Here is a 14,684-nt window from a genome sequence, read left to right as displayed (position 1 = left end):
TCGAATCCCTGGGGGGCTTGTTAAGACCCAGACCTAAGTCCCATCAGCAGAATTTCTTATTTGATAGGTCTGAGTAGGGCCTGGGGATGAGCATTTCTAACAGGATCCCAGGTGGTCAGACTGCTTCTGGGACCACAGCCTGAGACCCGCTGCCCAATGCCCTGTCCACATGAATGCTCCGGAGGGGACGGATAATATTGTTACTCGTGTCCTTTTGCAACGTAGTCAACATATAAAGAGCCTAGCGCAGTGCCGGGTTCTGGAAAGTCCCTGATCTCAGGGCCTCTTGAACGTGCACACACATATACACACACTAAGTGTGCAGTGTGCACAAGACAGGATTGGGTCTCTCCTGGGGCTTCTAGGGCTCCCCCCAGTAAGCTCTTGGGGCTTCCACAACAGAACACCACAGACTGGGGCATTTTGGCCATGGAAATTAATTTCCTCGCAGTTTGGAAGCTAAAGTCCAAGATCAAGGTGTCAGTGGGGTTGATTTGTGGTGAGGCCTCTCTTCCTGGCTTGCAGACGGCTGTCCCTCACCGTGCCCTCACGTGGCCTCCGCGGTACGCACACACATTCCTGGCGTCTCTCTTCTTCTTACAAGGACATGAGTCCTATCAGTTCAGGTCCCCACCCTTATGACCTCATTTCACCTCAGTGACCTCCTGAAAGGCCCTATCTCCAAACACAGTCGGATTGTGGTTAGGGCTTCAACTTAAGAATTTGGGGGCACGCGATTCTGTCCTTACAGGGCGTGACAGGCCTAGCCTGCCTCGCCAAAGCTCCGCCCCACCCCCCACACCCAAGGCTGGACCGGAGCAAACCCAAACCCACGAGGCCATGGCTAGCCGCCAGCACCACGTGGCCGTGAGCCTCCTCCCCGTCCCCAGCCCCCTCTCCTAGATCCCAATGACTCTCTTCCCAGTGGTTGGCCACCTCTTGGGTAAATTGTTCATCAGAAGATACTCTCCAAAGCATGGCCACATGCTGCTGTCATTGATTTCATTTTGATTATCCATATTAGTGGGATTGTAGCTGCCTAGCCATGGGTGGTAATTAGGGTAAGTGTTGAATACAGGCCAGGTCGGCACCAGAGTGGGCTGGGGGTTCCTGTGACAGCCACCCCGGCCCCTGTTCTGCAGGCCAGTCTTCACGCAGGATATGCTGCGGGCAGCCCGGCCAGAGCCATGGCTGGTCCCAGGGCAGCAGCGGGACCCCTGCGGGGGGAGGGGGGTGGCACAGGAGCACCCCGAATACCCCAGTTTCCAGTGGAAAGTGGGGCCCTCCTGGCCACTCCAGGCTTGGCCCACCCATACCTGCCTTCTCCCCCAGTGGTACCCTCCCCTGCCCAGCCTTCCTGGGGCCACCCCCCAGGGTTGTGCACGGGAGACCCCCCTCCCTGGGATTCTGTACAAGCTGCACTCCTCCCACTTGAGGTGGCAGCAGATGGATGGGGGGCTGATGGCTGGGGAACTGGGAGCCCGGTGCCCTCCACCAAGACTTAGCAAACAGAGGGGACAAACGTGACCCAGAGCCACCAGGAGGTTATTTTGCTGGGAATTCCCTTTTCTCCCCTGCCCGCCTCCCTCCCCACCCCCCCAGGTCATGACCTTACATTTAATCAAGTGTATTTTAAATGCAGTTTCCATTTTGCTGCTTTTGCAAACAGGGAAGGGCTGGAGACAGAAGGCCAGCGTACGTGTTCATTAACCTTCCCTCCATAAAACGCTCTTTTCCCATAGAAATCTCCTTCCCCACTGATTCATTACGTGTCGGGAAGCAGAGCATATGACATGTTAAAAGCCGTCTTGATAGTATTTGATATTCAGTACTAACAACTCACCAGCTCCGAGGAGGGGGCTTCTCTCCCAGCCCCCACTGGAGGGGGAGGGACGCAATCTGCATATTGAATGTGCCAAGACAGTAGGCAATTTGCATTAAGCATCCAGAAATTCTCCGCTTGCAATCTGTCACCCTTCACTGGGTTTTCATTTTATAACCTTAACAACAGAAGGAGGAGAGCAAGAGGCAGAAAGAACGCTGTAAGTGTGCCCGCATGGCAGGGCTGGAGAGGAAGCCTGGGACAAGCCGGCCGCTGTCAGCGCAGAGCGGGGCTCAGAAATGCCAGAAGACTCCAGCAGGGGTGCCTGCCACTCACTCGAGGGATAAAACAGCCCACCCCACCCCACCCCCAGACCCACAACTGGGCTGCCTGTAGGATGCCCTACAGTTCCTCTCTCCAGAGAGCCAAGTTCAGACCCAGGTGGGGTTTTTCCTGAGAACACCTTGGTCTGCCTTTGCAGTGAGCATCTGCTCTGAGTCCTTCCCAGAGGTAGGAGAGGCCATGCTGTTTCTGGAAGGTCTTCTGCTCTCTCCCAGACTTGCAGGTAAAAATTCAGGCTGAGGACAGAGCTGTGTGTTCCCCATCCTGACTGCCCGTGAGGAACTCCTGGGAGCTTTAAAAAAACAAAACAAAACAAAAACCTGGCAGGGCACCTGGGTGGCTCAATTAGTTAAGTGTCCAACTTCGGCTCAGGTCATGACCTCAAGGTCCGTGGGTTCGAGTTCTGCGTCGGGCTCTATGCTGACAGCTCGGAGCCTGGAGCTTGCTTCGGATGCTGTGTCTCCCTTCCTCTGCCCCTCCCCTGCTTGCACTCTGTCTCTCTGTCTCTCTCTCTCTCTCTCTCTCTCTCTCAAAAATAAATTTTAAAATGTTAAAAAAAATTTTTTTAATTAAAAAAAAAAAGCCCGGCAACACCCCAGACCAAGGATATCATAATCTCTGGGCTGGGGCAGGGGTCGGGACATGCTCTGCCCACCCCCCACCCCAGCCTCTGCTTTCCTCTCTATAAAATGAGTAGTCTAGAAAAGATCCTCAGCCAAGAGGTCCCGGGCACAAGGCCAGGCCAGTGGACCCTGGCCTTCACTCCTGCCTTGACCAGGCTCCTTCTGCTATTATCTGTCTTCCATATTGGATTTCCAGGCAGAGGTTTATTTGAGAAAAGGGTCCCACAGCTGTAATGAGGTCTGCAAAGCCCTGGCCTGGGCCTTCCTTTTCGGCTGCCGGGAGACAAGCTGGGGCCTGAGCCAGCAGGATCACAGACCTCCTGGGGCTGCCGAAGAGTTCCCCAAGGGATCCCAAAGCAGCGAAAAGTAGGCCGGAAACCCCAGCACTGCCCCCGGCTGCACATGCCCATCACGCAGCACTCTGAACAGGCACCCAGGACCGCAACTCCAGGCAGCTCAGCTGGCTCAGGGACAGAAGCCACTCAGCAAGCCCCCATCCCCTCATGATGACCCACCAGAATCCAGGGCCCTCTGGCAGCAGGGCCACGGGCCTCATCAGAACCAGACAAATACCTGGGGCAGGTGCACGGACAAGGAAAGCAGCACCTGGCGGGATTCCCAGCACATCAGAACCCACACACGAGGGGTTTTCTCTGAAAAACGACTGGAGCCCTACATACAGGTGCTGACAAGGAACGGCAGCCATGGAGCTCTCTGCAGGGTGTTCCAAGGCAGAGCCACCGGCGGCTGTCACAGCAAGCAGCTTCCTCCCCCAAGCCCAGTTCCCACGGGCATCAGCCAGGCCGTGGAACGAGGCCGGCATTATCGTCGTCATTAATGGTCAGCACAACAGTACCGGGCAGGTGGATGCACTTTCCTCCTGGCCGCCCCATGAGGTACACGCTAGTCTATTCCCATTTTACAGGTGAGGAAACTGAGGATCAGACAGGTTTAGAGACTTGCCCAAATTCACACAGCAAGACTGCAACCTGGACTCAAATCCAGATCTGAATCTGACCCAGCTCCTACTCTCTGTGTAGACCCTCTGCCTCCTGGAGCCTCACAGAGCCAGGGCAGACACTGGGCATTGTGACCGTTCTTCCCCTGGACTCCGTGTGAGAGGAGCTCTGCCAGGGGAGAAAGGAAGTTGTCTTTGCGTTGGCAAAGCCACTGGCCTCTGCCTAGCATGACCCTGCCCTGCTCCTCTTCCCGGACCACCTGCTCCCACTCGCCCCATTTCACAGCGAGCCGGGTCCCTTTGAGAGCCCTGGGCACTGGCTCCAACCCCAGGGCTATGGATTCCCTGCCTCTGGAACCTGGCCCACCAGCAGCCACCAGAGAGAGCCGGGCTGTGCCCTGTACCCGACACACCACCTCTCGGCCGGGTCTGCTCCTGCTGAGACCACGGAGCAGTGGGTGTGAAATCCATCAGTCCGCAGGCCCAGTTGGCAAGTCAGTTTATTTTAGACCGTCGGCCCCTATCCTGCCAGGCAGGCGTGCTCAGGGTGGGCTCTACCCTCAGTCATTCTGTGGACCCACCCCGATGGCAGGGATAACACAGTTCAAGGGCTGGCCATCCAGGCGGCTGGTCATCGGTGGGCATCCACTGTCCGGATCATGTGGGCCCTTCAGTCCTGCCCCCTGTGCCCCCACAGCCTGGCCTGCAGCCCCTGAGGCCGAGAAGTCCTGTGAGAAGAATCGGAAGCACCCCTCCGGGGGGCGGGGGGGGGAGGGGGTATCCAGCCTAGCATGTAGCCTCCATATCCTCCGCAAATCTCCACTACCTGCAGCTGGGGGTGGGGGAGGGCCCTCAGAGGCCCAGCCCTCCCTCCCTTGAAGAACCGCTTTGGTGCACTTGGACTTCGGGAAAACAGAAGCAAACCTCTAGGTCGTCCGCTCCCCAGGGTGCACCGTAGGGGAGGGAGGAGGGGAGGCAGAGGAAGAGCACAGAGCTCCCAGTGGGAGTGGGGGTCTCATGGGGCAGCCTGGCCCTCCCTCCTCCATCCTCCCTCCTCCCCCCCCCCGTGTGTATCGCTTCACCCCTAGAGCCAGCCTCCCAGCAGAGAGGGGGCTATGCTCTGGGAGGGCCCTGCCCCTGCACCCCGTGACCTCTGACCGCCCCCCTGCCCCTCTCTGTCCACAGTCCACGGCATCAAGTGGACCTGCAGCAATGGAAACAGCAGCTCAGGCTTCTCCGTGGAGCAGCTGGTGCAGCAGATTCTCGACAGTCACCAGACCAAGCCGCAGCCTCGGACCCACAACTGCCTCTGCACCGGCAGCTTGGGTGAGCGGGGCTCCCAGGAGCAGGGGGCAGGGGGGGCAGCTGGGGCAGCTGGGGCAGCTGGGCAGGGGGCGCTCTGCAGGCAGCAGGTGAGGCTCTCCTCCTCAGGGGTGGCCTGGATGTCCAGTGGGCGGGGCGGGGTCAGCCAGGAGCCAGGGGACAGCGCAGGATGGCACCCGGGACTGACTCACCCTCGTCCTGCCCACTTGGGGCAGGAGACAGCAGTTTCCAGAGAGGCAGGTCCCTCTAGGAATGGGGGCAGCAGAGTTGGGGAGTGCAAGGCTTTGGGGCTCCAGGCCTCACGGACACACAGCAGTTACCCTCCGGGCCCCCCCCATCTTGGGTATCATCGTCAGGGAGCCCAGGGGCCCAGGCACAGGGCTGAGACGGGCTTTTCCGGGAGGTCAGCCCTGAGTCAATGGGACCACTCGGGCTGAACCTCTTTCCTTAACCTCTGTCCCCTCCAAGGATATAAAGCGTCCCGCACTCCCTGTCCTAATGTGCCTGTTTTTCTGATAATGATATTTGCTCTTAGGAATGTGCATTCTCCATTTCCTTCTCTGCCTTAATTAGATATTTCCATTAGAGGGTCATGTCACTTCCCCGAGAAGCCTTTGCGCACTTAGGAATAATGGTGGTGAGGCTGTAATAGGCGCAGGGGACAAGTCACCCTTTTATCGAAAGCGAGGTGACCCTTATCAGCTGGAATGAAAATAATGGCAGAGGGGAGAGAAGAGAGAAGAGCCGACCTGGCCACTGCGTGCAGAGCCCTGGGGAGACTGGCCAGAGTCCAGAGACCCTCGGCCTAGAGCTTCTCCCTCTCTGCCACTGAGCTGGGGGGGGGGGGGGGGGGGCGGGGAGCTAAGGCATTGCCTTTGCTTGGGTCTTAGAGGGATTTTGACCCACGAAGAGCTGAGGACACAACCCAGGCTGGCCAAATGGGGCAGGGGGGCAGATACCTTTCTGCCTCTGAAGCAAAGTCCAGAACCCTCTTTGGTCCTGGGGCCCGAGAGCGAATGCAGAGAGAGTGCATTTGCTCTCTGCAAAGAAACACTGCGCAGCCTGAACAGGCATGCCCGGTTTGGGGCAGGGGAGAGGGACGCGGCCTCCGTTCTGGGCTGAACCGCCCACCCTGGCCGGCAAGAGCTGTTTCGGTAAATGGTGTCTGTCTCTGAAGGCGGCAAGGGTTTTCCTGGAGGATGACAGACTCTCCCCCTTGTCCTTCCCAACCGCCTGTGTCCTGAGGTACTATCACTAGCATTGGAAAAGCGCATCAAGGAAAAAGCCCCGCCCCCCCCAGGTCGGTTCCATAGGGCGCGTGAGAGACCCCGCGACCCTGCGCGTGGGTGACGCGCCAGCCCCAGGGGTCAGTGGCCTGCCTGGGCCCCCAGCCGCTCAGGGGCACGATCGACGGGGGCCCCGGCTCTGACTCTCTGTTTGCACGTGCGTGCGTGGACGTGTGTGTGCGTGTGCGCGCGCATGCGTGTGTCGTGTGCCTCTCGTTCCGCAGGAGCGGGCAGCAGCGCTCACCACAAGTGCAACAGTGCCAAACACCGGATCATCTCGCCGAAGGTAGAGCCGCGGACAGGGGGGTACGGGAGCCACTCGGAGGTGCAGCACAATGACGTGTCCGAGGGCAAACACGAGCACAGCCACAGCAAGGGCCCGAGCCGCGAGAAGAGGAACGGCAAGGTGGCCAAGCCCGTGCTGCTGCACCAAAACAGCACGGAGGTCTCGTCCACCAACCAGGTGGAGGTCCCCGACACCACCCAGAGCTCCCCCGTGTCCATCAGCAGCGGGCTCAACAGCGACCCGGACATGGTGGACAGCCCTGCGGTCACGGGCGTGTCCAGCATGGCCGTGGCCTCCGTGATGGGGAGCTTGTCCCAGAGCGCCACGGTGTTCATGTCTGAGGTCACCAACGAGGCCGTGTACACCATGTCCCCCACCACCGGCCCCAACCACCACCTCCTCTCGCCCGACGCCTCTCAGGGCCTCGTCCTGGCCGTGAGCTCCGACGGCCACAAGTTCGCCTTCCCCACCACGGGCGGCTCGGAAAGCCTGTCGATGCTGCCCACCAACGTGTCCGAAGAGCTGGTCCTCTCCACCACCCTCGACGGTGGCCGGAAGATCCCAGAAACCACCATGAACTTCGACCCTGACTGCTTCCTCAATAACCCAAAGCAGGGCCAGACGTACGGGGGCGGAGGCCTGAAAGCGGAGATGGTCAGCACCAACGTGCGGCACTCGCCACCAGTGGAGAGGGGCTTCAGCTTCACCACCGTCCTCGCCAAGGAGATTAAGACCGAGGACACGTCCTTCGAGCAGCAGATGGCCAAAGAAGCGTACTCCTCCTCGGCGGCAGCCGCGGCCTCCAGCTCCCTCACCCTGAGCGCCGGCTCCAGCCTCCTGCCGTCGGGCGGCGGCCTGAGTCCCAGCACCACCCTGGAGCAGATGGATTTCAGTGCAATAGACTCCAACAAGGACTACGCGTCCGGCTTCAGCCAGACGGGCCGCAGCCCCCACGTCCACCAGACCCCTTCCCCGAGCTTCTTCCTGCAGGACGCCAGCAAGCCCCTCCCCATCGAGCAGAATGCCCACAGCAGCCTGAGCGAGTCCGGGGGCACTTTTGTGATGCCCACGGTGAAAACGGAGGCCTCGTCACAAACCAGCTCCTGCAGCGGCCACGTGGAGACACGGATAGAGTCTGCTTCCTCCCTCCACCTCATGCAGTTCCAGGCCAACTTCCAGGCCATGGCTGCGGAAGGGGAGGTCACCATGGAGACCTCGCAGGTGGCCGAAGGGGGCGAGGGCCTCATCAAGTCTGGGGAGCTGCAGGCCTGTAGCTCCGAACACTACCTGCAGCCCGAGACCACCGGGGTGATCCGCAGCGCCGGCGGGGTCCCCATGCTCCCGGGCGGCGTGGTGCAGGGACTCTACCCGGTGGCGCAGCCGGGCCTCGCCAACGCCTCCAGCATGGAGCTCAGCCTGGACCACTTTGACATCTCCTTCAGCGGCCAGTTCTCCGACCTGATCAACGACTTCATCTCCGTGGAGGGGGGCGGCGGCACCCTCTATGGGCACCAGCTGGTGTCGGGGGACGGCGCGGCGCTCTCCCAGTCGGAAGACGGGGCCCGCGCCCCCTTCGCCCAGGCGGAGATGTGCATGCCCTGCTGTAGCCCCCAGCAGGGGAGCCTGCAGCTGACCAGTGCCGAGGGCGGGGCTGGCACCATGGCCTACATGCACGTGGCTGAGGTGGTCTCCACCACCCCAGCGCAGGGCACCCTGGGGATGCTGCAGCACAGCGGACGGGTGTTCATGGTGACCGACTACTCCCCGGAGTGGTCTTACCCAGAGGTAAGCTGGGGCCGCCCGTGGCCTCCCCCACCCGCCCACCGGCGCCCTCGCTCGGCTCAGGGAGGCTCATTTGCATGCGGCTGCCCTTTGGAGGAAGCTGTGGACCATACAGAGCTGTCCCCTTCCTCTGTCCCCGTGGCCTTTGTCCAGCACCGGCTCTCAGACTCCACTTGAAGGCCAAGGGTCTCCTGGGGGCCAGGTGGCCCTCCCGCTCCCGCCAGAATAAGAGTCTGCTGTTAACCTGGCTTGCGGATTAGGATTCCACCGACAGTTTTGCTTTGCTTTATGACTGTTTTGAAAAAATGTCCTAGGGCTGCAAAAACAAAACAAAGCAAATTCAGAAAGCACCACCATAGGATCATCCCTGTCCATTACTCCCGATTTGCTTCGCTAAACAAAACAAAACATAAGCAAATCCCCATCAGATTGAGGAGAAGGGTATAGTCCCGTAAAGCCAGCTGTGAAACGTTCTCGGGTAAATCGGGCCTCTACGACATCAAAGGCATGTCACATGACCCGGGATCTCCCACCACCTGTGGCCTCCCCCGCCCAGCCCCGGCCTACTGCCCCCCCCCACCTCAGTTCCTTCAGGCTGACCTCTGACATTGAGCATCACTGCTCCAAAGCCCAGGACCGCCGGAAACCCGCCCCACCCCCCACCCCCCCAGAAAACCCAGGTCTTGCCACAGTGGCACAGTGTTTAAGGAAGAAACCTTGGCTTTCTCTCTGAGATAGAATGGCATAGGAAGGGGACAGAGAGTGGCCTGAGCTTTCCCGAATGCCCTGCTGCACACTGGGGCACACTCCCTGACTCCTCCCAGCCCGCCTGCCAGGTGCTTGGGGAGCGGCCCAGTCACCACGGGGCCCAGGTCGGCACTTTCTCCCAGGAAGGTGGCTGCCCACAGCTCCTTGGTCCCACTGCCACATCCCCTGGGCACCAGGGTCAGGGGCTGCTGTCCACTACACCGAGAGGAGGGCGCTCCTGAAAGACTGTGACTCTCATGGGGCGTCAAGGCAGGAATGCAGATGCCACAGAAGGTTCTCCAGGTACGAGCGGTGCAGGGACGCTGGCCAGAACCTGTGCACGTTACAGACCCACGTGCTTGAGGGGCTCCCCGGGGTGATGCCTGAGTCAGGACCAGACTAAGGGGTTCCTGGGTCCGGGTCCAGATGGCATGTGCCCCACGCTTACTAGCCAGTGGCCTTGGGCAAGGTGGCTGCCTTTCTTGTCTCTAAACCGGGCCATGGCGGCTCTTACCTCACTGGGTTGTCGTTAAGGACCGAGTAAAAGACTCAGGCAGCACCTGCCTCTTCTGTCCACCTCCATTTGCCCCTCCCCCAAGAAGGAGAATCCGGAAGATTCTGACCAGGCCTCCTCTTGGTTTGGCTCAGTTTGACCCTGTCGGCGATGCTGAGCTCAGTGGCACCACGTGTCACCCCCACCCCGGGTGACAGATCAGCTCTGCCCAGCAGCCTGCCCCCCACAGGGCTTAAGAAAGCGACTCGGGGGACAGGGAGGAGATGTCACAAGGGGTCAGCTGGGCAACCTGGCTGCCTGGGCCTCAGTTTCCTCTTCTGCAAATGGCCGAGAAGGGTAGCCTGGAGGCCCTGCAGGTCTTAGGCCTGGGAGGTTTGGCCCTCAGGACCCTGAAAGGCTGCCTGGAGCCCGAGTCCTACAGGGACCTGTCGGGAGGAGAGAGGAACCCTCTTTCCCCAGCCTCGACCTGTGCACGCCGGCCCCCAGCATGTGTGCAGGCCCGCAGTCCGGCCTCCATGGACCTGGGGGCACTAGTGAGGGGCTATTAGCAGACCTGGTGCCCTGTTCTGCACCCCAGTACCGGCAGGTGCCCACATTGTACCTCAGGGAAAATCAGTTCAGCAGCCTGCCACGCGAGGGCAGCACGGGAGCGGGAAAGAATGTGGGTCCCGTCACTCCCGAGAAGGAACGTCCAGCCCTGGTTTTCCAGAAGCCCTCAAGGCTTCCAGGAAACAAAAGCAACTCAAATTCAATTTGATTTGGAAAATGCACAGATGCCCCCCAGCTGGTCCCTTTGGAACCCAGTGGCCGCACGGCCGAGGCCTCTGCAGAGGCCCCAGTGGCTGTCGGCTCGGGCGTGCTTCCTAGGCTGTGTGAGCTTGAGCTCAACAGCCTCTGGGCACCCTGGCCCAGCTCTAAAATCCACTCTGCAGGAAAGCTAAGGCCAGGCCACCTTGCCGTCTCTTCCGGGAGTGCTCCTCCCTGCCACCTCCCAGATCCACCTCTTCCCCTGCAGCCACAGCTGGTCACCAACACACACACACACACACACACACACACACAGACTGGAGGTGCCCCTGGGCCCCAGGATCTGCCCTGGGTGCATCTGAAGTCTGGGTCCTTTATCTCAGGACTCCCAGGGCACAGAGACCTCAGATGGCATTTGCTGCCCGCCCCTCCCCCAAGCCCTCTGCGTCACGTTCCTCCATTGGCTGCACCAGGCAGAGGAAGCCGCAATTAGAGCCTTCAGGTGCCTGCGTCACGGCAGATCGAGTGCAGCCGGGCGAGCGTTGCCATGGGAACCACCCCCTGAACTGATGGACACAGAGCCCATCCTACAGCGGTTTCCATGGAGAAGGTCCCCATGTTCTCCAGTAATTTCTACAGTTCTTTGTTCCTCACAGCGGCCCTAGCTTCACGCCAGGAGCTATTGATTGGGGTTATTTTTTTTTTCCCTTTTTTCTCACATGGTAACTGTCTGTGGCTTTTTGAAGCCACTGCTCTTCCGCTTCCTAGGATCCAAGGAGGATCCTGCCCTGGGCTGGCCCGCGGTTCTACCTGTGCCGTGTGGCACACCTCCCGGCCGGCACCCAGCCCCCAGCCTGTGAGCCCGAGAATGCCACCCAACAGCTCCAGATCTCCCTATGGAGCCATCTATCAGAACCGAGGAATGTTAAGGCCAGAAGGGCCACCAGAGACGTTGGGCCACTTGGCTGAGGACACACAGCTACTGAGGGGCAGGGGCAGGCCTCCTGCTTTTGGGCTCCGGGCCTGAGCTATCTCCACTGCCCCCAGCCTTTGGTGGCCCAGCATTAATGTGACTTCTCCAAAACCATCCCAGCCCATCCCAGGGCACAGGTGGAATACCTGCCCATCCGGGACAGCCCCTTCTGCGCTGGGCTGAGGGAGAGACACCCTCACCTCATCCCTGGAAACACCCCCTCCTGCTGCTGATGCCCAAGGCCAGCCCTGGGCCAGGTCTGGGTTCCAGGAGCATTGTGGGTAGCCCACGGGGAAGCCTTGTGTTGATGCTGGGGGTCCCTCCGGGGCAGGGATGGGCCAGTGCCCAGGAGAGTCCACGCAAGAACTGGTGACTGCGTGGCAGTGTCTCACCGGCAGGGGCCAGAAGTAGGAGAGCTGGGATCTGGCCTCTTTGACCTGGAGAGGTGGGGGAAAGGGGGCCTCAGGCCTGCACCCAGCACCCCCTCCACTGCCAGTCTCAAGTAGGTATGCTGCTCAGTCTTCTGCAGCCTGGACACCAGGTGGCGCTCTCAACCCCGTCCTGCGACGTTCCCGGCCCCCTGCTGGGAAAAGCGGGCCAAAGCCTGGGGCGGCCCACCCAGGGAGAGCCAGAGAGGCCAGCATCCCCAGCCTCCAGCGCTAAGCCCCTCTCTGGCTCAGGGCAGTCTCTGAGCTCCTCCAACTCTGAGCCCTCCTCCCCCATTTTTCTATCTCTGCAGCCATTCTCATTCATGTCCCCGACCTCCCATCCCTGCCCCGCCCCCCCATCCCTGGGGATCCTGAGATTGCCTTGTTTCCCCACCAGAACTCCCTGTCCCTGGGGTGACACTAACATGCTCAGGCCTGTTTTCGAAACTCGGGGCTCCAGAAACCTGTCCACAAGTAAATGACAGAAAAAGCCCTCCCTCCGCTGCCCTCCGGGGCTCCCCGCCTGCCAGGCCACTTCTCAGATGCATCCTACACTGAAAATGTTTGAAAAACTCTGTGCTCCCTTCTGCCTAGAACAGAAAGTCACGTGGGAGAGGGTCAGGGGTCAGAACTGCTGGCCCCCATGCTGGGTGCCAGCTGAGGAAGGCAAGGAGCATCCGGGGGTCCCCTCCGCCCCCGCCCCGAGAGGTTTCCTCCTCCTGCTGCCATCCTGACACAGTGGTTCCCAAAAGCCGGGCATGCCGGAATCCAGAATCTGCATGTTCACTAAACACGTGGGGCGGGGGGGCACAGACCACCCTCTGCCCCCAGGAGCAGTGCAGCCTGGAAGGCCTGCGTCCCCGTCCCTTCCTCCGGCTGACGCTCCTTTCTGCTCCTCTCTGTTCCCTCAGGGAGGAGTGAAGGTTCTCATCACAGGCCCATGGCAAGAAGCCAGCAATAACTACAGCTGCCTGTTTGACCAGATCTCAGTGCCTGCGTCCTTGATTCAGCCCGGGGTCCTACGCTGCTACTGCCCAGGTGAGGAGGCGGTGCCCCTACCAAGGGGGTGGGCCCCCCTCCCCGAGTGCCGGGTGCAGGGGCAGCCTGGGAGCGACGCTGGACAAATCACGTCACTACTCTGGGCCTCGCTTTCCTCTGCGTGATGAAGGGGTCCCGGATCCACTAGTCTAATGTCATCGGTTGAGGATCAAAGGGGTATGAAGCCTGCTCAGCTGGGATTTTGAAGTTCATGAACATGATGGGGGTTGTTGGGACAACCAATGAGCTGGGTTGACACACCCAGGACTGGGCACAGCAGGAGACCAGAGCCACCCTCAGCCTGAAAGTTTCCAGGAGCTGGTGGTAAGAGCCGGGCAGGTGGAGGGGCCTGACGGGGGCCACACCCGAGGTCAGAGCAGCCAGGCAGCTCTCTCTCCTCTGGCCCGTGCCTCCCGCAGCTCCCGCCGACCAGAAGCCACAAGAATGAGAGAGCCCAGGCTGTGTGGTCCACACGGCCAGTCCCGCAGGGCACTGAGCAGATCAGAGAGGGATGGAGAAGGCCTGGCGGGCAGCAGGGGAGGACCTGTCAAACTGATAATAATCTGCACGGACTCCCTTGAGAAAGTGAAGCCATCTGCCCTGCCCCCGGAAAAAGGTGCAGGCACAGAATTTTCTTCCGGTTTCAGGGGCAGGAGCACCTCTGCCCTCCCTGTGGCTCTGACCTTCTCCGTCCCTCACTCGGCTTCATCGTCATCTACTGGGCTTGACGTCCCTGTCTGGTCAACTTCTTGACCTCTGGCCATTGCTATCTCCCCGCTGTCCCACCAGCTCCATTTGTCAGGGTCTGTGTCTTTCCTGGTCACCGTGTGGCCCCAGGGCCTACAAGTGTCTGACATGTCACAAGAAGGAGATCAGTATTTGTGAAGGAATCCGTTTCTAGAGCTCCTGTTTTCTGACCTCTGTGCTGGTTCTGGGAAGACCCGTTGGCTGACATGAGCTCAGGGATGGCCTGTCCAGGTTGCCCAGGCAGTGAATGGAGAGAGAGACCATGTTATCTGAAGCCAAGGGACCTACAGAGGCCCAAGGTTAGAGAGAGAAGTGAGGACAGGGGCCTTGGGCCACCCCAGCTGTCTGTCTCCCCCCACACCATCCCCCAGCCTGGAGCTTCTGTGTCCACATGGAACATTCCTTCTTCTCTCTCTCCATTCCCTGTGCAGCCAGCCAGGGCAGAATGCTCCAGGACTGGGTTCACATGCTCGGCCCTCCCCTACCCCACTCCCTGAACCCAGCACCTCCTTCACCACAAATATCCCAGGGAGCCAGGGATGCTGTCCAAGTTGGCCTCCCCCTGTTGGCCCTGCTCCAGGGGACCCATTCAGCCCCCTTTGCTCCCAGCAGCCTTGCTTGTTCTGGAGCACAGCCATCAGGATGCCAGCCCAGACTGGGTCAGCCTATCACAGCTCAGTGCTACACGGCTAATGCAGCCATCACTCCCCGCCCTCCCAACCTCTACCCCGGGGTGGGGGTGGGTAGGGGGACAGGGCAGTGTGTTATTACACTGTCCACTTACCACCTGCTGCTGGAACAGGGCTTGCCCGGCCTCTAAATAGAAGCCACTTCCTGTACCTGGCTCTTGCCTGGCTGAGGACCCAGACCTTGCCTGTCCTAGGTTATCTGACCCCTCCGCAGAAAAGGCTGGCCTTTGCACGCCCTCTGGCTACCGTCCCAGGCCACGACCTGGTGAATCCCGGGTGCTGGATCCGTCATACCACAGCACATCCCGGATCAGCCAGTTACCACTTGGTGACTTTAGCTCTCAGTCCTTGACCTCTCTGGGCCTCGGCTTCTACATCT

General features: G+C 60.2%; 1 protein-coding gene across 9 annotated transcripts in view; it reads left to right on the top strand.

Moving 5' to 3' along the window:
• CAMTA1 (calmodulin binding transcription activator 1) overlaps positions 1-14,684 on the top strand; it is an 827,492-nt gene that overhangs the window by 731,433 nt on the left and 81,375 nt on the right. For all 9 annotated transcript variants that reach the window (XM_058719234.1, XM_058719242.1, XM_058719241.1 and 6 more), the window contains 3 exons: positions 4,931-5,071; positions 6,579-8,425; positions 12,743-12,869. In XM_058719234.1, the coding sequence (XP_058575217.1) occupies positions 4,931-5,071; positions 6,579-8,425; positions 12,743-12,869 (2,115 nt within the window). The remainder of the gene's footprint in view (positions 1-4,930; positions 5,072-6,578; positions 8,426-12,742; positions 12,870-14,684) is intronic.

The sequence above is a fragment of the Neofelis nebulosa genome, chromosome 2 (genome assembly GCF_028018385.1).
Source record: "Neofelis nebulosa isolate mNeoNeb1 chromosome 2, mNeoNeb1.pri, whole genome shotgun sequence".
Classification (NCBI taxonomy): Eukaryota; Metazoa; Chordata; class Mammalia; order Carnivora; family Felidae; genus Neofelis; species Neofelis nebulosa.
This window is presented reverse-complemented; position numbering and strand designations above follow the sequence as displayed.